We start from the raw sequence: 26,095 nt of genomic DNA, 5'->3' as shown, positions 1-26,095 counted from the left end.
GCCTCAAAGTGAGTCCGACTAGATCTAGCCGCAACTTCTCCACCTCGCGCACTAGCTCAGGCTCCTTCCCCCCCAGCGAGGTGACGTTCCACGTCCCAAGAGCTAGCTTATGTAGCCGAGGATCAGACCGCCACGTGCCCTGCCCTCGGCCGCCCCCAGCTCACAATGCACCCGACCTCTATGGCCCCTCTTATGACTGGTGAGCCCATTGGAGGGGGGACCCATGTTGCCTCTTCGGGCTGTGCCCGGGAGGGCCCCAAAAGGAACAGGCCCGGCAACCAGGCGCTCGCCATTATGCCCCACCTACGGGCCTGGCTCCAAAGGGGGGCCCTGGTGACCCACGTCCGGGCGAGGGAAATCTGGGTCCTTTGTTTTTATTTTTCATCGATGTCTACGTCAGAACCCAACATTGATTAAACGTTGTCAAAAAGCATGTTGTTTCAACGTTATGTTTGAGTTGCTCAATGTCAGGACCTAATTCAACAAGTTGTCAACGTTGTTTCAATGTCTTGTGTCTGCTGGGATTTAGACTACAGGAGTGGTGGTAAATGGAGAAAGAAAGGAAGTGGAATGAAAAATAAGAGCACTGAACAGGAAATAACACAAAATACAGAAAACCAAAGTTAACCGTCATGTGAGATCAAGGAAATGTGCATTTTTGAAAAGAGATTTACAATTTGTGAGCGTCTATGAAGCCATGAATGTGATGATGATACAATAAGTGAAAAGTGGTATGGAGATACTTTGGATCCGGCAGAGTTCTCTGGGACCAGAAGACTACATGAACTGATGTTGGAATGAGAGGCACAAAGTCTTCTAAGACCAACTGAACAGTCCCTGAGAATACAGACCTGGATGACAGGGAACACTCACACGCACTTCTGCAGTCGCTTTGGGTATTTCTCAACTTGTCAGTGGTATATTTCAACTTGTCAGTGGTATATGTCAACTTATCAGTGGTATATTTCAACTTGTCAGTGGTATATTTAAACTTCTCAGTGGTATATGTTAACTTGTCAGTGGTATATTTCAACTTGTCAGTGGTATATTTCAACTTGTCAGTGGTATATGTCAACTTATCAGTGGTATATTTCAACTTGTCAGTGGTATATGTCAACTTGTCAGTGGTATATGTCAACTTGTCAGTGGTATATTTGAACTTGTCAGTGGTATATGTCAACTTGTCAGTGGTATATGTCAACTTGTCAGTGGTATATGTCAACTTGTCAGTGGTATATTTCAACTTGTCAGTGGTATATTTTGGGTATATTTCAACTTGTCAGTGGTATATTTTGGGTATGTTTCAACTTGTCAGTGGTATATTTTGTGTATATTTCAACTTGTCAGTGGTATATTTCAACTTGTCAGTGGTATATTTTGGGTATATTTCAACTTGTCAGTGGTATATTTTGGGTATATTTCAACTTGTCAGTGGTATATTTCAACTTGTCAGTGGTATATTTTGGGTATATTTCAACTTGTCAGTGGTATATTTCAACTTGTCAGTGGTATATGTCAACTTGTCGGTGGTATATGTCAACTTGTCGGTGGTATATTTCAACTTGTCAGTGGTATATTTTGGGTATATGTCATCTTGTCAGAGGTTCAACTTGTCAGTGGTATATTTCAACTTGTCAGTGGTATATGTCAACTTGTCAGTGGTATATTTCAACGTGTCAGTGGTATATGTCAACTTGTCAGTGGTATATTTCAACTTGTCAGTGGTATATGTCAACTTGTCGGTGGTATATGTCAACTTATCAGTGGTATATGTCAACTTGTCAGTGGTATATTTAAACTTCTCAGTGGTATATGTCAACTTGTCAGTGGTATATGTCAACTTGTCAGTGGTATATTTCAACTTGTCAGTGGTATATGTCAACTTGTCAGTGGTATATTTCAACTTGTCAGTGGTATATTTCAACTTGTCAGTGGTATATGTCAACTTATCAGTGGTATATTTCAACTTGTCAGTGGTATATTTAAACTTCTCAGTGGTATATGTCAACTTGTCAGTGGTATATTTCAACTTGTCAGTGGTATATGTCAACTTGTCAGTGGTATATTTCAACTTGTCAGTGGTATATTTCAACTTGTCAGTGGTATATGTCAACTTGTTAGTGGTATATTTCAACTTGTCAGTGGTATATTTCAACTTGTCAGTGGTATATTTCAACTTGTCAGTGGTATATGTCAACTTGTGAGTGGTATATTTCAACTTGTCAGTGGTATATGTCAACTTGTCAGTGGTATATGTCAACTTGTCAGTGGTATATTTCAACTTGTCAGTGGTATATGTCAACTTATCAGTGGTATATTTCAACTTGTCAGTGGTATATGTCAACTTGTCAGTGGTATATGTCAACTTGTCAGTGGTATATTTCAACTTGTCAGTGGTATATGTCAACTTGTCAGTGGTATATTTCAACTTGTCAGTGGTATATGTCAACTTGTCAGTGGTATATTTCAACTTGTCAGTGGTATATGTCAACTTATCAGTGGTATATATCAACTTGTCAGTGGTATATGTCAACTTATCAGTGGTATATTTCAACTTGTCAGTGGTATATTTCAACTTCTCAGTGGTATATGTCAACTTGTCAGTGGTATATGTCAACTTGTGAGTGGTATATTTCAACTTGTCAGTGGTATATGTCAACTTGTCAGTGGTATATGTCAACTTGTCAGTGGTATATTTCAACTTGTCAGTGGTATATTTTGGGTATATTTCAACTTGTCAGTGGTATATTTCAACTTGTCAGTGGTATATTTTGGGTATATTTCAACTTGTCAGTGGTATATTTTGGATATATTTCAACTTGTCAGTGGTATATTTCAACTTGTCAGTGGTATATGTCAACTTGTCAGTGGTATATGTCAACTTGTCAGTGGTATATGTCAACTTGTCAATTGTATATGTCAACTTGTCAGTGGTATATTTTGGGTATATTTCAACTTGTCAGTCAGCGAAATGAGAAACAAATTCAACAGTTGCTGACATCTGGGAGCAGAAAGTCTAGACTGGGACTCCTCAATCAATGAATCCGTCAATAAGAAGTTAGTCCTGACCACTAAGTTCACACTTGTACTTCAGTATTCTGGTCTAGACCAAACATTTAAAAAATGTACTCTTTGGTTGAACTCGGTGTGTCTCACTCAGCGTTCAAGTTGTTGTTTTTTTTATCACGGGACCAAAGAACATGAAGTAAGGATTTGATGGGTCAGTGTTTGTGACATATTGCTACATTCTTTATATTCTGCTATATTGACCAGCTTAGATTGGACAAAAAGAGTCTAAAACACAGCTCCAAACACAAGAAATGAGCCCCTCCTCCTGATGCCCTGCCAGTAAGAATGATCATTGACGTTATAAGAGCAAGATGGCCCCCAGATGTCAGCAATCATGTGGATCAGGGTCACATGATCAATACCTTGATGAGCGGGGGTAAGGAGGTCGGGGGAGGACAGATGCTGGATGGAGGCAGAGGGTTCAAGTGCATCATCAGAGGTTCATGTGTTGGCTTCTGGGAAGAAGGAAGAAGGATTTGAAGGTAGATTGTGTTTATCAGATTTAGTTCTGGTCTAAGTCTTCAACAACGGGGGTGTTGTAGCTCTGGAACAGAGGCTGCATGAAGAGACCCAGGGTGCCCACCACGCACACACACACAAAGATCCACAGGAAGAGACGGTCGATGACCATCGCCACGTACTTCCAGTCCTCAATGATCTGTGACAAGACAACACACAACCAAAAAACAATGTTGAAAATTTGTGCAGAACTCACAAATTAATTTCCATATTATGTAAATATATATACAGTATATATATAAATGTTCATTATAAATATACATATATATACATACAGTATGTACATATATACTTAAATATATATATATATATATATATATATATATATATATATATATATATATATATATATATATATATATATATATATATATATATATATATATATATACGTATATATATATATACTGTATACATAAATATATAATATATATATATACACATATACATATATACATACATATACATATACTGTATACATAAATATATATATACATACAGTACATATATATATATATATACACTACCATTCAAAAGTTTGGGGTCACCCGAACAATTTTGTGGAATAGCCTTCATTTCTAAGAACAAGAATAGACTGTCGAGTTTCAGATGAAAGTTCTCTTTTTCTGGCCATTTTGAGCGTTTAATTGACCCCACAAATGTGATGCTCCAGAAACTCAATCTGCTCAAAGGAAGGTCCGTTTTGTAGCTTCTGTAACGAGCTAAACTGTTTTCAGATGTGTGAACATGATTGCACAAGGGTTTTCTAATCATCAATTAGCCTTCTGAGCCAATGAGCAAACACATTGTACCATTAGAACACTGGAGTGATAGTTGCTGGAAATGGGCCTCTATACACCTATGTAGATATTGCACCAAAAACCAGACATTTGCAGCTAGAATAGTCATTTACCACATTAGCAATGTATAGAGTGTATTTCTTTAAAGTTAAGACTAGTTTAAAGTTATCTTCATTGAAAAGTACAGTGCTTTTCCTTCAAAAATAAGGACATTTCAATGTGACCCCAAGCTTTTGAACGGTAGTGTATATACATATATAAATATACATTTATATATATATATATATATATATATATATATATATATATATATATATATATATATATATATATATAAATATATATATATATATATATATATATATATATATATATATATATATATATATATATATATATATATATATATATATATATATATATATATATATATATATATATATATATATATATGTGTATATATATATATATAAATATACATAGATATAAATGTATGTGTGTGTATATATATATATATATATATATATATATATATATATATATATATATATATATATATATATATATATATATATATATATATATATATATATATATATATATATATATATATATATATATATATCAATTATCACGCCAGTTCCCAGCTAACAATTAGCGCTCTGATTGTCAGCTAGCGATTAGAGCTTTAGTTGCTGTCAGTAAACTCGCCATGAAAGCACTAAAACATACCGGTGTAGTGAGTTTACATTATTCATCCAAGGAACTTCAGTTATTAGACAGTTCCGCTGTTGCCATTTCTAATATAAAGTAGTGTAAAGTTCTTACTTATATCTGTCAGTAAACTCGCCATGAAAGCGCTAAAACATACCGGTGTAGTGAGTTTACTTTATTCACCCAAGGAACTTTAGTTATTAGAGAGTTCCGGTCGGACGTTTTTTTTTCGCGGGACACATTTCGGGTGTTGTTGTTGCACTAGTGAGCCACGGATGAGGAGATGCTGCTCCCGTTATTGATTGAAGTAAAGTCTGAATGTCATTAAAACAGTTAGCGCCATCTTTTGACACTTCTTCCACTCCCGTCCTTGCACGCTACACCGCTACAACAAAGATGGCGGGGAGAAGACGCTGTCCAAGTGGAGGCACGTAAATAAGACCGCCCACAAAAGCGACTGTCAGAAAGCGGCTTGAAGATGATGTGTAAAACATCATCTATGCAACATTTTGAGCAAAGAACCACCATCACATGTTATGTAGACCACAAGGAAGTCTTTTACATTCAGAAAAAAATAATAATATGACCTCATTTATAATCCGGTGCGCCTTATGTATGAAAATAGACCTGAATAGACCCGCCCGTCTGCTAGTAGGCTGGTAAAACTCCACTGTGTAAGGGGGAAAGCCACATGAAGGGTTTTCTGTTTTCTCTCATGTATGGTAATCAACAGAAAGATATTGTTCTAACCCAAGGACTTCAAAGCTGAGAGATAGCAGGATCTGCCCAATTTCCAGACGACCTCTTTTTGAAGTATTTTACGAACTCTTTTTGAACTAATTTATGGACCTCTTTTTGAACTATTTTTACAACTTCTTCTTTTGAACTATTCTGTAACCAAAGGCAACGCTGTTTACGACCCACTTCCCTCTGGAAGTGGGTCGCTGCGAAAAACCCCGAAGACACATAAGATCAAGATAGGCTGCCTGAGGAAACCCGTGGTGGAACGCACAGGGCCGTACTGGCCCTGATGAGACGGAGGAGGACCCAGGCCCGGACACTCCCCACAGTGCCTGGAACCTCCAAGCACCACCGGCGCAACCCCAGGGTAGACCGTCGGAGGAGGGACGCGTGGCGTGGAGCGCTACCTGGACACAAGTCGAGGGACTGATCACCCTCGGCTGGGTCGCCCGGGAGAGGGTGTTTGATTAAGACCCGAAACACCCTATGACCCCGGGAGAATCACTGATGATGTGTCCAGGTTGCACCGTAAGGTGTATTTACGAAACCGATCCAGTATGGCATCGCCATTGACTTCCAGGAAGAGGCTGGATGACAACCCCGAAAGAGTGGTGACAACTGGAGAGACAGTTGACAGCTCGGAAAGACGGCAACCGGGGCAGGGAGGGGTAGCATCCCAAGCTGCAGCTCCCGCAAGGGAGCACCCATATAACGCTGCGAAAAACCCTGAAGACACATAAGATCAAGATAGGCTGCCTGAGGAAACCCGTGGTGCAACGCACAGGGCCGTACTGGCCCTGATGAGACGGAGGAGGACCCAGGCCCGGACACTCCCCACAGTGCCTGGAACCTCCAAGCACCACCGGCGCAACCCCGGGGTAGACCGTCGGAGGGGGGACGCGTGGCGTGGAGCGCTACCTGGACACAAGTCGAGGGACTGATCACCCTCGGCTGGGTCGCCCGGGAGAGGGTGTTTGATTAAGACCCGAAACACCCTATGACCCCGGGAGAATCACTGATGATGTGTCCAGGTTGCACCGTAAGGTGTATTTATGAAACCGAAATGGAAGCGGTGGTCAGGTGGTCGGAGAAAGTCAAATAAAGAAGGAGGAGTGCAATCTTTTGGCAGAGCGTGCTGAGATACTGTGCAAGGGTACAGTGTACAGACGACTCTCCTCAATATTGAGTCCAAATTGAATTCTGTCTCTGTTTAATTCTTTGCCTCTTGTCTTGTTTAATAGATGTCATCAGTGTTTGAACCTGAGAGTATAAACTCACCCCTTCATCGTCATCCTCACTCTTCATCTTGTCCGCAATGTAGCGCACGCCGTCCACCGCGTCCTCCACGTCGATGCCTCTCTTCAGCGTGGCCCTCCTCCTGAGCTCCGCGTTGTCCGCCAAGTCGCCGAAGGTCCAGCCGTAGCGTTTGGCCGACTCCTCGTTGACGTAGAAGGAGGGGGAGGAGATGCCCAACCCCCCGTCTTTCTTCTCCGAGAAGGTCCGCTGCTGGTGTTTTTTGCGGAACCTCTCGCGGGTGTTGGAGCGGCCGGGTCTCCTCATGAAGAGGTAGGTGGGCAGGCGGTACATGAAGACTCGCTTCACCCAAGGCGGCATGGTGTGCGTGCTGGGCGAGCGGTGGTGCACGTTGAGCACGCACACGCTGGTGACGATGGAGAAGGTGACCAGCACCATGCTGAACATCAGGTACTTCCCGATCAGCGGCACCGCCAAGGACGTGGGCGGCACGATCTTGGAGATCAGGAGCAAGAAGACGGTGAGCGCCAGGAGCACGGAGATACACAGGGTCATCTTCTCGCCACAGTCCGAGGGCAGGTAGAAGACCAGGATGGCCAGGGAGGTGATGAGGATGCAGGGGATGATCAGGTTGATGGTGTAGAAGAGAGGCTTCCTCTTGATGACAAAGTCGTAGGTGATGTCCAGGTAGCGGACGTCGTTGGGGTCTTCGTTCTTGCGTCCCGGCAGCGACACGATGTCCCACTCGCCGCTGGGCTTGAAGTCGTCGCGGCTGGCGAAGTCGCTCAGGAGGATGAGGTCGATCTCGGTGTGGTCGTAGGTCCACGAGCGGAACTTGAGGGTGCAGTTCTGCTGGTCGAAGGGAAAGTCGCGGACTTCGATCTTGCAGGCCGACTTGTAGATGGCCGGAGGGAGCCAGGCCACCTCGCCGTTGTTGGAGACCACGGCGTTGGAGTAGAAGGAGACCTCGTAGGTGCCGTCAGCGCTGAGGGACAGAAGACCACACTGGATCAATGATAACACAACACCACTCCACGTCCATTGCACCGGTCGCCCTGGGGCGGGTGGGTCCCCACGTCTGCGGTCCCCTCCAAGGTGTCTCATTGTCATCCCATTGGGTTGAGTTTTTTCTTGCCCTGATGTGGGATCTGTGGCTTGTGCAGCCCTTTGAGACACTCGTGATTTAGGGCTATATAAATAAACTTTGATTGATTGACTTCCATACACAGTACAGGCCAAAAGTTTGGACACACCTTCTCCTCATTCAATGCGTTTTCTGTATTTTCATGACTATTTACATTGTAGATTGTCACATCAAAACTATGAATGAACACATGTGGAGTTATGTACTTCACAAAAAGAAGGTGAAATAACATGTTTTATATTCTACTTTCTTCAAAATAGCCCACCCTTTGCTGTGATCACTGCTTTGCACACTCTTGGAAAATGCATTTTTAGACAATATGATTTGCCTGAGCGGCTGGAAGACCCCCGAGAGTAACAAGCGGTAGAAAATGGATTAGAAAGGACAGATTTAACAGAGACACACCGCAGGCTTACACACAAACATGCATCCAAAAAGATTTACGCCACACATACACCCCCCCACCCCCCAACCCAACACCCTCGACGCAAATCCCATAGGGGGGATGAAACGATGGTCAGCGCCTGATAGCTGCGGCCTACCATCATGACCCCGCACTCCCTCCCCTTTGTTGCTAGATATCTATGTATATGTGCTTTGCTATGGAGTTTTTTTCCCTCTCCAGACTGGGCCCCCTTTTTTTTACTTCCCCAGCGTTTTACCTTTTTCCCCATCTTTTACGGGGCAGCTTCCTGGCGACCCATGAGCGTTCCTGTTCTGTAACCCTGTACACTGTTTGTTTGTCTCATCTTGAACGGGTTTGTGCTGAAAACAAAGTTTCGTTGTGCTTGTGCAATGACAATAAAGACCTATCTCTTTATCTATCTTAAAAAACTTGGGACTTTTCGCAGGCTGTAGTTTGGACGCTGGCGGGCCGTAGTTTGGGGACCCCTGGATTAATGAATAGGGGTGTTGTTTTTTACCAAATACTGTACGGTGTTTGTAAAACGTAGCTAGCTTAGTTTAGCTAACGCTAACACCCTACTAAATGCTACGTGTGCTTACAGAATAAAACATGCTGGGATTGAAACTTACCAGTGTGAAAGTGCGGTGAACACACCGACGTGCACCAGGTGATGGCGTTAAAAGTCATGTTTAAAGGTCTCACCGTCTCTTTGTTGGCTTCATAACCTGACTTCCTTTTGACTTTGCTTTCACGCCGGAAATGAGAAAAATCACATCAAATCCTTTTTTTCTCTCCCCTGAAGCGATCATGACCAAGGATTGTGGCGGTTAATGATGTCGCACGTTTGTTTAACGGCGGTTGCAAGGACGGCGGTTGCAAGGCCATTTTAGTGCATCACCGTCTTGTTTTCAGCCATGCAAAGAAGCCACTTAGAGTCCAGCAGGACCCACAATGCAATGTGTTTCCACGTCACACTTCCAAGCCCTATAAATAGTGTCTTGTATCAATTAATGTTCTTGGTTGTATTGAATGGATTAATTAGACTTACGTGATCTCTAATTGGAGAAATGTTGTTGTGTTTTTGTACGATTCTATTTCCGTCTGACATTTTTGGAAAGGATTACTGACAAAAAGGAGGTTTCTGGAGCTAATCCACGTTCCCTTTGTTCAACAATCATTTTGTATGTCAGGCGCGCTTCTATGAGCAAATTGCCCAACTGGTGCATAAAAACAAAACATCACCATGGCAACAATCACCCTTCCATCTGCCTCAAATCTCCTTAGAATCCAAGCAAATTATTACTATTAAGAAAAAATGACTTTTCTTTGAATTTCAGTTCTTATGTGTCTTGTACATGTTAAGAATGGACAAAATTGCTGCTGCTGCTGCTTCATCCTGCCCGCGCTAACAAAATAAGAGTCTCAGAAAGTAAGCAAAGCTAAGGAGTTTGCCGCCAATGTATTTCTTGTAAAGTGTATAAAAAGGAGTATGGAAGCTGGACAAACAAAAAGCAAGCACTTTCATGTGGTATTGGACAGAAAGGAGGACTTTTTTTCCTCCTCCATTTGAAAATGTGGAGGTTATCATCACTACCGTCTGATTCCAATCAATGCAAGTTTTTTGTGTTTTATTTTATTTTATTTTGTGTTTTATTTTATTTTGTGTTTTATTTATTTATTTATTTTTATTTCATTTTTTATTTTATTTTGTGTTTTTCTCCTCCATTTGAAAATGTGGAGGTTATCATCACTACTGTCTGATTCCAATCAATGCAAGTTTTTTGTGTTTTATTTTATTTTATTTTGTGTTTTATTTTATTTTGTGTTTTATTTATTTATTTATTTTTATTTCATTTTTTATTTTATTTTGTGTTTTTCTCCTCCATTTGAAAATGTGGAGGTTATCATCACTACTGTCTGATTCCAATCAATGCAAATTTTTTTGTGTTTTTTTTATATTTTATTTTGTGTTTTATTTAATTAATTTATTTATTTATTTATTTTAATTTTATTTTGTGTTTTTCTCCTCCATTTGAAAATGTGGACGTTATCATCACTACTGTCTGATTCCAATCAATGCAAGTTTTTTGTGTTTTATTTCATTTTATTTTGTGTTTTATTTTATTTATTTATTTATAAAAAAATTTTTTTTATTTTATTTTGTGTTTTTCTCCTCCATTTGAAAATGTGGAGGTTATCATCACTACTGTCTGATTCCAATCAATGCAAGTTTTTTTGTGTTTTATTTTATTTTGTGTTTTATTTTATTTTATTTATTTATAAAAAAAAATATTTTATTTTATTTTGTGTTTTTCTCCTCCATTTGAAAATGTGGAGGTTATCATCACTACTGTCTGATTCCAATCAATGCACATTTTTTGTGTTTTATTTTATTTTATTTTGTGTTTTATTTAATTTATTTATTTATTTTAACTTTATTTTGTGTTTTTCTCCTCCATTTGAAAATGTGGACGTTATCATCACTACTGTCTGATTCCAATCAATGCAAGTTTTTTGTGTTTTATTTCATTTTATTGATTTTTTTAAATTTTATTTTGTGTTTTTCTCCTCCATTTGAAAATGTGGAGGTTATCATCACTACTGTCTGATTCCAATCAATGCAAGTTTTTTTGTGTTTTATTTTATTTTATTTTGTGTTTTATTTCATTTTATTTATTTATAAAAAAAAACATTTTATTTTATTTTGTGTTTTTCTCCTCCATTTGAAAATGTGGAGGTTATCATCACTACTGTCTGATTCCAATCAATGCATGTTTTTTTGTGTTTTATTTTATTTTGTGTTTTATTGTATTTATTTATTTATTTTTTTGTTTTATTTTGTGTTTTTCTCCTCCATTTGAAAATGTGGAGGTTATCATCACTACTGTCTGATTCCAATCAATGCAAGTTTTTTTGTGTTTTATTTTATTTTATTTCGTGTTTTATTTTATTTATTTATTTATTTTTTTAAATTTTATTTTGTGTTTTTCTCCTCCATTTGAAAATGTGGACGTTATCATCACTACTGTCTGATTCCAATCAATGCATGTTTTTTTGTGTTTTATTTTATTTTATTTTGTGTTTTATTGTATTTATTTATTTATTTTTTTGTGTTTTATTTTGTGTTTTTCTCCTCCATTTGAAAATGTGGAGGTTATCATCACTACTGTCTGATTCCAATCAATGCAAGTTTTTTTGTGTTTTATTTTATTTTATTTCGTGTTTTATTTTATTTATTTATTTATTTTTTTAAATTGTATTTTGTGTTTTTCTCCTCCATTTGAAAATGTGGACGTTATCATCACTACTGTCTGATTCCAATCAATGCAAGTTTTTTGTGTTTTATTTAATTTTATTTTGTGTTTTATTTTATTTTATTTATTTATTAAAAAAAATATTTTATTTTATTTTGTGTTTTTCTCCTCCATTTGAAAATGTGGAGGTTATCATCACTACTGTCTGATTCCAATCAATGCAAGTTTTTTTGTGTTTTATTTTATTTTATTTCGTGTTTTATTTTATTTATTTGTTTTTTTAAATTTTATTTTGTGTTTTTCTCCTCCATTTGAAAATGTGGACGTTATCATCACTACTGTCTGATTCCAATCAATGCAAGTTTTTTTGTGTTTTATTTTATTTTATTTTGTGTTTTATTTTATTTTATTTATTTATAAAAAAAACATTTTATTTTATTTGGTTTTTTTCTCCTCCATTTGAAAATGTGGAGGTTACCATCACTACTCTCTGATTCCAATCAATGCATGTTTTTTTGTGTTTTATTTTATTTTATTTTGTGTTTTATTGTATTTATTTATTTATTTTTTTGTGTTTTAGTTTGTGTTTTTCTCCTCCATTTGAAAATGTGGAGGTTATCATCACTACTGTCTGATTCTTTAGTAAGCTTAAAGTCTGTTGCTATAGTTAATAGCTATTGTGCTCAAGCTGCATTCTTTCTATCAGTGCAAGGACAAAACTTCTTGTCTGAGGGGTGGCCTCAGCCGCAGATGCTATCTTTGTTTTAGCCCGCTAACAGCCAAGGACTTCAAGGACCTCAACGCAGATAAGACGACAGCACGCAGACGAAGCAGAAACAAGGAAATCACAAGGCCCCCGGCACATTCCGTCACATATTGTGCGTACTGGACCTGCTTTGCATGATATATGTGAACACTCCTCTTAGAGGCGGCCTCAGTGATGTTGACTGTGGAACTCCTGCTGGCCCCACTACGGACTGGACTCTCACTATTATGTTAGATTCACTATGGACTGGACTTTCGCAATATTATGTCAGACCCACTCGACATCCATTGCTTTCGGTCTCCCCTAGAGGGGGGGGGGGGGGGGGTTACCCACATATGCGGTCCTCTCCAAGGTTTCTCATAGTCATTCACATCGACGTTTTTTTTTTACATAAATTAATACAATCATGTGTGCTTACGGACTGTATCCCTGCAGACTGTATTGATCTATATTGATATATAATGTATATATTGTGTTTTTTATGTTGATTTCATAAAAAAATAAATAATAATAAATAAATAAATAAATAAAAAAATAATAATAATAATTTTTTTTTAAATTTCTTGTGCGGCCTGGTACCAATCGGTCCGCAGACCCGGTGGTTGGGGACCACTGGTATATATGATATATACATAATATAATATAATATAATATATCAGTATATATAATATACTGTACATATACTGTATATATATATTTTTTCATTTTATTGACATCCAGCGTCAGACATTCCTATCCATTACATCATATCCCCATACGTCATACACGTATCTGTTGTCTGCCCTAAATGTCAAAAATATTTTTTGTTTGTATCCCACCCATACCACCCCCCCCCCGCCCCCACCAAAAAAGAAAGAAACAGCAGAAAGAACAAAGTAATATCCATCAATTAAATAAACAAAAAAATATAAATAATACTAATACATTAATAATAATAATAATCAGAAATAAAATAAAATATAAACAGATACAAATTGGAGAAATTAACTTCATACTGGGAAAACTGGGTCAACTATGTCATATAGGGATTACTCCCTATATGTGTATATGTATGTATGTATATATATGTATATATATATATTTATATATATGTATGTGTGTGTGTATATATATATATATATATATATATATATATATATATATATATATATATATATATATATATATATATATATATATATATATATATATATATATATATATCTGTTTATATTTTATTTTATTTCTGATTATTAATATACTGTACATATATTATGTAAATATTACGTATATATATATATATATATATATATATGTTATATTGCTATATTTAGTCTATTTATACCTGCATTGTCCTTTCCATCCTTACACTTTCCATCATTGTAAATGAGCTACTGTGTGGAACAATTTCCCTTGTGGACCACTAAAGTTTGTCTAAGTCTAAGTCCAAGTCTAATATAGTGTATATATAAAATGATCCCCTCCACTTGGTCAGTTGAAAAGTAGCTCGCCTGCAGAAAAAAGTGTCTTAGATGTTCTTTTTGACTCGATCTGACCAAAGCTGCAGGTGATGCATTATAGATAAGTGACCCATTAATTATGAAGGAGATCCATCGCACGTGCGTGGAAGAAAAGGTTGTGGGGGGCGGGGTGGAAAATATTGCATTCTATGACCGCCAGCCTCCATCATCTGCTATCTTCTGGCCTCTGGAGCCTGAACTTGTAACGGCTGACCTGCACTCTGTCTCCTTTCAAGTTGCGTGGTTACCAGTTGAATATAAACACACGTGAAACATGCCCACACAAGCAGCCGCCATCTTATATTTACACTTTGTGTTGATGTTAGCACGCAGCTTGTGATGCCGTGGCCCTGCAAGCTGAATACACAACCTACAGCCAGTGAAGTTGTCACCTTGTGTAAATGGTCAATATAAATATATTATATATATATATATTCAATTGACTAGACTGCAAAGACAAGATATTTCATGTTCACACTGGAAAATGTTATTTTTCAAATTAGCGATTGTACTGCAAAAAAAAAAAAAAAAAAAATATATATATATATATATATATATATATATATATATATATATATATATATATATATATATATATATATATATATATATATATATATATATTTATATGTATGTATGTGTGTGTATGTATATATATATATATATATATATATATATATATATATATACATATATATATATATATATATATATATATATATATATATATATATATATATATATATATATATATATATATATATATATATATATATTATTTTATTTCTGATTATTATTATTATTAATGTATTATTATTTCCTTCTTATTTTTTTATTATTTGATTTTATTTTCTGTTTATTTAATTGATGTATTTGTAGATATTACTTTTTTTTGTTGTTGTTTCTTTCTTTTTTGGGGGGGGGGTCGGTGGTATGGATGGGATATAAACAACAATATTTTGACATTTAGGGCAGACAATAGATATATGACGTATGTGAATATGATGTAATGGATAGGAATGTGTGATGCTGGATGTCAATTAAAAAAAATAAAATGAAAATAAAAAAATAAAAATAAAATATATATATATATATATATATATATATATATATATATATATATATATATATATTCAATTGACTAGACTGCAAAGACAAGATATTTCATGTTCACAATGGAAAATGATGTAATGGATAGGAATGTCTGATGCTGGATGTCAATTAAAAAAAAAAAAAAAAAAAAAAAAAATAAATAAATATATATATATATATATATATATATATATATATATATATATATATATATATATATATATATATATATATATATATATATATATATATATATATATATATATATATATATATATATATATATATATATATATAATATATTCACTTGACTAGACTGCAAAGACAAGATATTTCATGTTCACACTGGAAAACGTTATTTTTTGCAAATATTAGCTCATTTGGAATTTGATGCCTGCAACGTGTTTCAAAAAAAGCTGGCACAAGTGGCAAAAAAGACTGAGAAAGTTGAGGAATGCTCATCAAAGACTTATTTGGAACATCCCACAGGTGAACAGGCAAATTGGGAACAGGTGGGTGCCATGATTGGGTATAAAAGCAGCTTCCATGAAATGCTCAGTCGTTCACAAACAAGGACGGGGGCGAGGGTCACCACTTTGTCAACAAATGCCTGAGCAAATTGTTCAAGAACAACATTTCTCAACAAGGAATTTAGGGATTTCACCATCGACGCTCCGTAATATCATCAAAAGGTTCAGAGAATCTGGAGAAATCACTGCACGTAAGCCATGATATTACGCACCTTGGATCCCTCAGGCGGTACTGCATCAAAAAGCCACATCAGTGTGTAAAGGATATCGCCACATAGGCTCAGGAACACTTCAGAAAACCACTGTCAGTAACTACAGTCGGTCGCTACATCTGTAAGTGCAAGTTGAAACTCTACTATGCAAAGCCAAAGCCATTTATCAACAACACCCAGAAACGCTTCGCCGGCTTCGCTGGGCCCGAGCTCATCTAAGATGGACTGATGCAAAGTGGAAAAGTGTTCCGTGGTCTGACGAGTCCACATTTCAAATTGTTTTTGGAAACTGTGGACGTCGACCAGAGAGGAAAAGAAAATGAAGTTTCTCAGTGTGAACATGAAATATTTTGTCTTTGCAGTCTATTTAATTGAATATAAGTTGAAATAGGATTTGCAAATCATTGTATTCTCTTTTTATTTACAAATTACACAACATGACAACTTCACTGCTTTTGGGTTTTATACTATATAAAATATTTTGTGATGCTAAAAAATATCAATGTAATAATAGTATTATCCACTAGATACGCTCCTGTACTTGGTATCATTACAGTGGATGTCAGGTGTAGATCCACCCATGGCGTTTGTTTACATTGTGACGCCGGTGAGCTATTATATCCTCCTACGGTGTGTAGTGAAGCATGTTTAGCTACTCCTCGTCCTCCAGTGATAATAATACTTGAAAGAAACATACTTTATTTGTCGCCGTGGAGGCCAGGATTAGTGATTTAGAAGTAGCTAAAACACTGCGGATGGATGTTAGCCATGTCTTAAATCACCTCTTCCTGAGGGTGTTTCAGTGTTATAACTTCACCTTTATCTTTACTTTTTAAGCCAAAATGCGTCAATTCTTCCTTTTCTGTCTACACACTGTGTCTGCTTGTAAGTACTCTGTGTGTGTGCGCTGCCGAACATGCTCCGCTGCTCTTAAAACCAGCAATGTCAGGACGATGCCCCGTCATGCTCGTTTAAAAAAAAAAAGGGGGGTACTTTTTAGAGGCGGTATAGTACTGAATATGATAAATTAGTATAGCGGTACTATACTAGTACCGCTATACCAGGGGTCACCAATGCGGTCGCCCGTAAGGACCAGATGAGTAGCCCGCTGGCCTGTTCTAAGAATAGCTCAAATAGCAGCACTTACCAGTGAGCTGCCTCTATTTTTGAAATTGTATTTATTTACTAGCAAGCTGGTCTCGCTTTGCCCGACATTTTTAATTCTAAGAGAGACAAAACTCAAATAGAATTTGAAAATCCAAGGAAATATTTTAAAGACTTGGTCTTCACTTTTTAAAATAAATTCATGAATTTTTTTTACTTTGCTTCTTATAACTTTCAGAAAGACAATTTTAGAGACAAAATACAACCTTAAAAATGATTTTAGGATTTTTAAACACATATACCTTTTTACCTTTTAAATTCCTTCCTCTTCTTTCCTGACAATTTAAATCAACGTTCAAGTAAATTTATTTTTTCTATTGTAAAGAATAATAAATACATTTTAATTTAATTCTTTATTTTAGCTTCTGTTTTTTTCGACGAAGAATATTTGTGAAATATTTCTTCAAACTTATTGTTATTAAAATTTAAAAAAAAAATTCTGGCAAATCTAGAACATCTGTAGAATCAAATTTAAATCTTATTTCAAAGTCTTTTTTGTTTTTTTGTTCTGGAAAATCTAGAAGAAATAATGATTTGTCTTTGTTAGAAATATAGCTTGGTCCAATTTGTTATATATTCTAACAAAGTGCAGATTGGATTTTAACCTATTTAAAACATGTCATCAAAATTCTAAAATTAATCTTAATCAGGAAAAATTACTAATGATGTTCCATAAATTTTTAAATTTTTTCAAAAATATTCGAATTAGCTAGTTTTTCTCTTCCTTTTTTCGGTTGAATTTTAAATTTTAAAGAGTCGAAATTGAAGATAAACTATATTTCAAAATTTAATTGTCTTTTTTTTCATGTTTTCTCCTCTTTTAAACCGTTCAATTAAGTGTAAATATCATTAATTATTAATAATAACATAGAGTTAAAGGTAAATTGAGCAAATTGGCTATTTCTGGCAATTTATTTAAGTGTGTATCAAACTGGTAGCCCTTCGCATTAATCAGTACCCAAGAAGTAGCCCTTGGTTTCAAAAAGGTTGGCGACCCCTGATCTATACCATACAACCCTAGAACAGAGAGTAGGTCATGATTATTTGTATGGGCAACAAACAGAATAGTTTGTTATTTACAATGTTTGGCCTTAGGATAACTGTGATGGAATATGAAAACCAGGTGAAAATTGCAGTGGAAAAACCGAATTATACGAAAAACGTAGGTATAGTAATACTGTATCCTGCCAATAAATGCTAGTGTTAGGACAGACCTGGGCATTCTGCGCCCCGCGGGCCACATCCGGCCCTTTGTGCGTCCCTGTCCGGCCCGCGTGAGGCCAATCATAAATTAAAAAATACATTTAAAAAAGTATCTATGTCGAGTGTGCAATACAACGGTGCTGCTTTTGTTTTGAAAAGCGTTATTTGTATTACTTCCGTGTGGACGTATGCGCGTGCGTGATTGTGAGTGAATGTGAACAGCTGCAATCACAAATTACAAAATAAAGTTGAAAAAACATCTATGTCGTGCGCGCAATAAAACTGTGCTGCTTTTATTTTGAAAAGTGTTATTTATGGGCGTATGTCCGTGTGTAACCTGTGAGTGAAGAAGGTGCACAGCGACAAGTGATGCACGGTTTACACCCGAGACGCTAAAAAGAGAAAAGTTGATGACGAATGGCGTGTTTTCAACAAGACATAGACTGCCAAGCAACGTTCCCTCTAAGGTGCGCGCCTGCGCAATTGCGCACTGCTCAAGCGTCCGCTCGCACCAAATCAAATCTTATCTGAATTCTAAACAAAATAAACACATTTATTCTGTGTAATTTTGCAATGCAACTTTGAGTGACAGTGACAACAAGCGGCCCTAACGGTGTTCGTCAACACCATTCAGTGAACACCGTTCAATTATTGTAACGTCTATCGAGATGCTTCGAGGACAGGAATTATATCGATCACTTTATTGAGCAAAACTGTTTGTATTCGGACATAACCACACCAAAAACATGAGTAAAACACTTCTATCTCGAAAAACTAGTCATTTTCTGCCGTACAAACCAGGCCAAAACAAACTTGTCATCTGTCACCAACACGCATAGAAACTAAGCCACTGGTGCGTTCATGGCCACACAAAAAGTCGGATAACTCAAACACCTCAGTTATACGTGTGCTTATTTTACTGTCATCTATTATTAATGTTAATTTATTTATATTAATCTTGGAATGCTGTTACTAGAGAAAGTTACAGGAATGCACACTTCATCCTATGCTTACATTTCATTGTGCAACATGAGGATGTTTAAGGGGAACTAAATGTGATCTCTGAAAGGGGTACAAATGATTTCCAAAGCAGTGCTTTTGGTATAAAGTTAAGTTAGGTTAAATGAAAGTATTATTATTATTATTAATTATTATTATTATTATTATTAATCTTATGGTACATATTAAAAATAATATTGAGCAAAATTTAATTGAAATATTGTCGATGTGGCACTCCAGCAGTGCTCGGGTTGCTCATGCGGCCCCCGGTAAAAATTAATTGCCCACCCCTGTCTTAGGACATAGCAAAGCAAAAATGCAAAAAGACTGAAAGCCGTCAGCAGCCATGCACGGCCTAAAGTCTGCATTGAGGATTTAGGTGTTAAGTCCTAAAAGAGGTGTGGGACAGTAAGAGGATGTGGACTAAGAGGAGATGAAAAACACATTAGAAATATTGCTGACGTAACGTTGAGTTTAAGGTGAGGTGAGTGCACCGCTTACTTGTTGTAGAGGACGATGTCGGGCAGCCAGATGTGCTGCGTCGGGAGGCGGATCTTCTTGATGCCGTCGTACTCGTCGGGGTCCCACATCAGCCTGTAGTCGTGCCACACCTGGGGAGCGTTTACGAGCATGCAAATGTTTCAGCCAAAAATCGCAAGAGTTTTTTTCAGTAAAAAGTGGTAGAAAATGGATGGATGATTTAAAATGTGTGGTTTTGGACACTCGACCATAGAAAAATAGAAAAATCCTAACTTTTGAAAATAGATCTCACAGTGGAAACATCCATCTTCTTCCGATTATCCGAGGTCGGGTCGCGGGGGCAGCAGCCTAAGCAGACAAGCCCAGACTTCCCTCTCCCCAGCCACTTCGTCCAGCTCCTCCCGGGGGATCCCGAGGGGTTCCCAGGCCAGCCGGGAGACATAGTCTACCCAACGTGTCCTGGGTCTTCCCCGTGGCCTCCTACCGGTCGGACGTGCCCTAAACACCTCCCTAGGGAGGTGTTCTGGTGGCATCCTGAGCAGATGCCCGAACCACCTCATCCGGCTCCTCTCCATGTGGAGGAGCAGCGGCTTTACTTTGAGCTCCTCCCGGATGACAGAGCTCCTCACCCTATCTCTAAGGGAGAGACCCGCCACCCGGCGGAGGAAACTCATTTGGGCCGCTTGTACCCGTGATCTTGTCCTTTCGGTCACAACCCAAAGCTCATGACCATAGGTGAGGATGGGAATGTAGATCGACCGGTAAATTGAGAGCTTTGCCTTCCGGCTGAGCTCCTTCTTCGCCACAACGGATCGATACAGCGTCCGCATTACTGAAGACGCCACACCGATCTCACCATCCACTCTTCCCTCACTCGTGAACAAGATTCCGAGGTACTTGAACTCCTCCACTTGGGGCAGGGTCTCCTCCCTAACCCGGAGATGGCACCCCACCCTTTTCCGGGCGAGAACCATGGACTCGGACTTGGAGGTGCTGATTCTCATCCCAGTCTCTTCACACTCGGCTGCGAACCGATCCAGTGAGAGCTGAAGATCCTGGCCAGATGAAGCCATCAGGACCTGTTACAATAATTAAGTATAAATTATCACACTAACTTTAGTATGCTTAAAGTCTGTTGCTTTAGTTGTTTAGCTATTGTGCTCAAGTTGGACTTTTCTAATCTGTGCAATGACAAAGACTTCTTGTCTGAGGGGTGGCCTCATCCGTAGATGTTATCTTTGTTTGAGCCCGCTAACAGCCAAGGACTTCAACGACCTCAACAAAGATAAGATGACAGCACGCAGACGAAGCAGAGACTTCAAGGGCCTCAACGAAGATGAGATGCCAACACGCAGACGAAGCGGGGACAAGGCGAAATCACAAGGCCCCCAGCACATTCCGTCACGTACTGTGCGTCCTGGACCTGCTTTGCATAATATATGTGGCCACTCCTTTTAGAGGCGGCCTCAGTGATGTTGACTATGGAACTCTGAATAAAAAGAGGGACGCAGGAGCTGAACCTTAGAGCGTAGGGCGAGACCGTGACTAAGGGTGCAGCTCCATGCGTTCTCCTCATGCGCTAAATAGAACTCTGTCTCTGATTGATTCCTTGCTTCTTGTCTGATTAATAGATGTCATCAGTGTTAGAACCTGACAGGAACACATCATCTGCAAAAAGCAGAGATCCTGCAGCCACCAAACCGGATCCCCTCAATGCCCTGACTGCGCCTAGAAATTCTGTCCATAAAAGTTATGAACAGAATCGGTGACAAAGGGCAGCCTTGGCGGAGTCCAACCCTCACTGGAATCTGGTCCGAGTTCCAAGCTCTGACACTGATCGTACAGGGAGCGGACCGCCACAATCAGACAGTCCGAAACCCCATACTCTCTGAGCACTCCCCATAGGACTTCCCGAAGGACACGGTCGAATGGCTTCTCCAAGTCCACAAAGCAAAGACTTAATCCTGCAGCCACCAAACCAGATCCCCTCAACGCCCTGACTGCGCCTAGAAATTCCGTCCATGAAAGTTATGAACAGAATGGGTGACAAAGGGCAGCCTTGGCGGAGTCCAACCCTCACTGGAAACTGGTCCGAGTTCCAAGCTCTGACACTGATCGTACAGGGAGCGGACCGCCACAATCAGACAGTCCGATGCCCCATACTCTCTGAGCACTCCCCATAGGACTTCCCGAAGGACACGGTCGAATGCCTTCTCCAAGTCCACAAAGCAAAGACTTAATCCTGCAGCCACCAAACCGGATCCCCTCAACGCCCTGACTGCACCTAGAAATTCTGTCCATAAAAGTTATGAACAGAATCGGTGACAAAGGGCAGCTTTGGCGGAGTCCAACCCTCACTGGAAACTGGTCCGAGTTCCAAGCTCTGACACTGATCGTACAGGGAGCGGACCACCACAATCAGACAGTCCGAAACCCCATACTCTCTGAGCACTCCCCATAGGACTTCCCGAAGGACACGGTCGAATGCCTTCTCCAAGTCCACAAAGCAAAGACTTAATCCTGCAGCCACCAAACCGGATCCCCTCAACGCCCTGACTGCGCCTAGGAATTCCGTCCATAAATGTTATGAACAGAATGGGTGACAAAGAGCAGCCTTGGTGGAGTCCAACCCTCACTGGAAACGTGTCCGACTTACAAGCTCTGACACTGATCATACAGGGAGCGGACCGCCACAATCAGACAGTCCGAAACCCCATACTCTCTGAGCACTCCCCATAGGACTTCCCGAAGGACACGGTCGAATGCCTTCTCCAAGTCCACAAAGCAAAGACTTAATCCTGCAGCCACCAAACCGGATCCCCTCAACGCCCTGACTGCGCCTAGAAATTCCGTCCATAAAAGTTATAAACAGAATGGGTGACAAAGAGCAGCCTTGGCGGAGTCCAACCCTCACTGGAAACGTGTCCGACTTACAAGCTCTGACACTGATCATACAGGGAGCGGACCGCCACAATCAGACAGTCCGAAACCCCATACTCTCTGAGCACTTCCCATAGGACTTCCCGAAGAACACGGTCGAATGCCTTCTCCAAGTCCACAAAGCAAAGACTTAATCCTGCAGCCACCAAACCGGATCCCCTCAACGCCCTGACTGCGCCTAGAAATTCTGTCCATGAAAGTTATGAACAGAATGGGTGACAAAGGGCAGCCTTGGCGGAGTCCAACCCTCACTGGAAACTGGTCCGAGTTCCAAGCTCTGACACTGATTGTACAGGGAGCGGACCGCCACAATCAGACAGTCCGAAACCCCATACTCTCTGAGCACTCCCCATAGGACTTCCCGAAGGACACGGTCGAATGCCTTCTCCAAGTCCACAAAGCAAAGACTTAGTCCTGCAGCCACCAAACCAGATCCGCTCAACGCCTTGACTGTGCCTAGAAATTCTGTCCATAAAAGTTATGAACAGAATCGGTGACAAAGGGCAGCCTTGGCGGAGTCCAACCCTCACTGGAATCTGGTCCGAGTTCCAAGCTCTGACACTGATCGTACAGGGAGCGGACCGCCACAATCAGACAGTCCGAAACCCCATACTCTCTGAGCACTCCCCATAAGACTTCCCGAAGGACACGGTCGAATGCCTTCTCCAAGTCCACAAAGCAAAGACTTAATCCTGCAGCCACCAAACCGGATCCCCTCAACGCCCTGACTGCGCCTAGAACATCTGTCCATGAAAGTTATGAACAGAATGGGTGACAAAGGGCAGCCTTGGCGGAGTCCAACCCTCACTGGAAACTGGTCCGAGTTCTAAGTTCTGACACTGATCATACAGGGAGCGGACCGCCACAATCAGACAGTCCGAAACCCCATACTCTCTGAGCACTTCCCACAGAACTTCCCGAAGGACACGGTCGAATGCCTTCTCCAAGTCCACAAAGCAAAGACTTAATCCTGCAGCCACCAAACCGGATCCCCTCAACGCCCTGACTGCGCCTAGAAATTCCGTCCATAAAAGTTATGAACAGAATGGGTGACAAAGGGCAGCCTTGGCGGAGTCCAACCCTCACTGGAAACTTGTCCGACTTACCGCCGGCAATGCGGACCAAGCTCTGACACTGATCATACAGGGAGCGGACCGCCACAATCAGGCAGTCCGATACCCCATACTCTCTGAGCACTCCCCACAGGACTTCCTGTCGAATGCCTTCTCCAAGTCCACAAAGCACATGTAGACTGGTTGGGCAAACTCCCATGCACCCTCAAGGACCCTGCCGAGAGTATAGAGCTGGTCCACAGATCCACGACCAGGACCAAAACCACACTGTTCCTCCTGAATCCGAGGTTGGACTACCCGGCGTAGCCTCCTCTCCAGTACACCTGAATAGACCTTACCAGGAAAGCTAATGGATAATGCATACATTTATCATTTGACCCCATTTTTATGACTTCACGGGGCCAACACTAAGATCAGATTTGCGGTGAGATCGATGATATTTCTTTGCTAGAATCATTCCCATGATCATCTTGTCGCGGGTGGAAGGTGATATTTGAGGGTGTGATGGGAGACAGACGGGTGAGGACACACCCACCTGAGTGAGCCAACAGTTGGTGGTCATGATCTGCTCCCTCTCGTTCTGGAACACACACTTAAAAGGGTGAGTTGACACACAAATAGTCGCCACGGTGATGGTCGCCCGCTCTTCCTCACCACGTTGATGAGTTGGGCGAGAGACACTTGGATGTAGATGGTGACTTGTTGGCTGTTGTTGACCGCCGGTCTGATCAGTTTGTTGTAGCGCTCCACTGACAGGAGGTGACTCACCAGGCGCTCCTCCACCTCCGCACACCAGGCCGCTGCAACACACACACACACGCACGCACACACACACACACACACACGCACACACACACACGCACACACACACGTCAAAACATCAGTGTGATACAGTAAATTAGGGCACAGGTGTCAAAGAGCCAGATGTGGCCTACCACTTCATTTTATTTGGCTCTGGAAAGCCTAAAAATAATACGTATCAATAAAGTACTGTAACTTTTCTTAGTAAATGTATTCTTTCTTTCTATTTTGGGAGAACATTTTTTTTTTTATTCCATGTAGTCACAAATGATGTTGACTTAAATATTGTCTAATTGTGCAAAAATATATGATCAAACATTCAAACCATTTAAAAAAAAAATAGAAATAAATACTAATAATAATGATAATAATGAAGTAGCAATAGATTTCATGGTCAAATTGTGAAATTGACTGTGGTTTTTACAGCATTTTTCTCTTAATGAAAAAAACAGTACTTTTTTTTTACTGTAATAAACTGTGGTGTTGTTTTGGCATTTACAGTAATACACCCAAAAATATACACTTGTTGATTTGCGGTAAAAAATAAAAATAAACTTACAGCTCAGGTGCCAACATTTTACTGTAAAATTGCATTTATTTTTTATTTACAGTAAAAAAAACACTGTAAATTTTACAGTAAAATTCAGGCAACTGACCTGCCTTTTTTTTATTTATTTTTTTTTTTACCATAAAACAGCAGTACTGGTTTTCCATTTCCAGTAATATACACTACATTTTCAGCTGAAATTATCGCAATTTACCATATTTTTTTTACATTTCAGTTTTTAAAAAATCTACTGTAATTGTTCTCACTAAATGTATTCTTTCTTTCTATTTTGGGAGGGGAAAAAAAAGTACTCCATGTAATTTCAAATGATGTTAACTTAAATATTGTCTAATTATGCAAAAATGTATGATCAAACATTCAAACCATTTTTTTTTAAAAATATGAATAAATACTAATAATAATGATAATAATGAAGTAGCAATAGATTTCATGGTCAAATTGTGAAATTGACTGTGGTTTTTACAGCATTTTTCTCTTAATGAAAAAAACAGTACTTTTTTTTTACTGTAATAAACTGTGGTGTTGTTTTGGCATTTACAGTAATACACCCAAAAATATACACTTGTTGATTTGCGGTAAAAAAAAAAAAACTAAACCTACAGCTCAGGTGCCAACATTTTACTGTAAAATTGCATTTATTATTTTTATTTACAGTAAAAAAAAAAACACTGTAAATTTTACAGTAAAATTCAGGCAACTGACCTGCCTTTTTTTTTTTTTTTTTTTTACCATAAAATAGCAGTACTGGTTTTCCATTTCCAGTAATATACACTACATTTTCAGCTGAAATTATCGCAATTTACCATCTTTTTTTTTACATTTCAGTTTTTAAAAAATCTACTGTAATTGTTCTTACTAAATGTATTC

The 26,095-nt window shown here is 39.1% G+C and overlaps 1 protein-coding gene across 2 annotated transcripts in view; it reads right to left on the bottom strand.

Annotated features, from left to right (window-relative positions):
* Window positions 1-3,392: 3,392 nt before the first annotated feature.
* The window catches only part of LOC133648240 (neuronal acetylcholine receptor subunit beta-2-like), a 438,894-nt gene continuing 416,191 nt past the window's right edge, over window positions 3,393-26,095 (bottom strand). For both annotated transcript variants that reach the window (XM_062044134.1, XM_062044133.1), the window contains exons 2-6: window positions 24,514-24,659; window positions 24,395-24,439; window positions 19,868-19,977; window positions 7,122-8,082; window positions 3,393-3,727 (exon numbers count right to left, since the gene is read on the bottom strand). In XM_062044134.1, coding sequence (XP_061900118.1) covers window positions 3,572-3,727; window positions 7,122-8,082; window positions 19,868-19,977; window positions 24,395-24,421 — 1,254 coding nt within the window. In that variant the 5' untranslated portion in view covers window positions 24,422-24,439; window positions 24,514-24,659 and the 3' untranslated portion in view covers window positions 3,393-3,571. The remainder of the gene's footprint in view (window positions 3,728-7,121; window positions 8,083-19,867; window positions 19,978-24,394; window positions 24,440-24,513; window positions 24,660-26,095) is intronic.

Source organism: Entelurus aequoreus, linkage group LG04, assembly GCF_033978785.1.
Source record: "Entelurus aequoreus isolate RoL-2023_Sb linkage group LG04, RoL_Eaeq_v1.1, whole genome shotgun sequence".
Taxonomy (NCBI): domain Eukaryota; kingdom Metazoa; phylum Chordata; class Actinopteri; order Syngnathiformes; family Syngnathidae; genus Entelurus; species Entelurus aequoreus.
The sequence above is the reverse complement of the archived record's forward strand: the minus strand, read 5'-3'. Positions and strand labels throughout refer to the sequence as shown.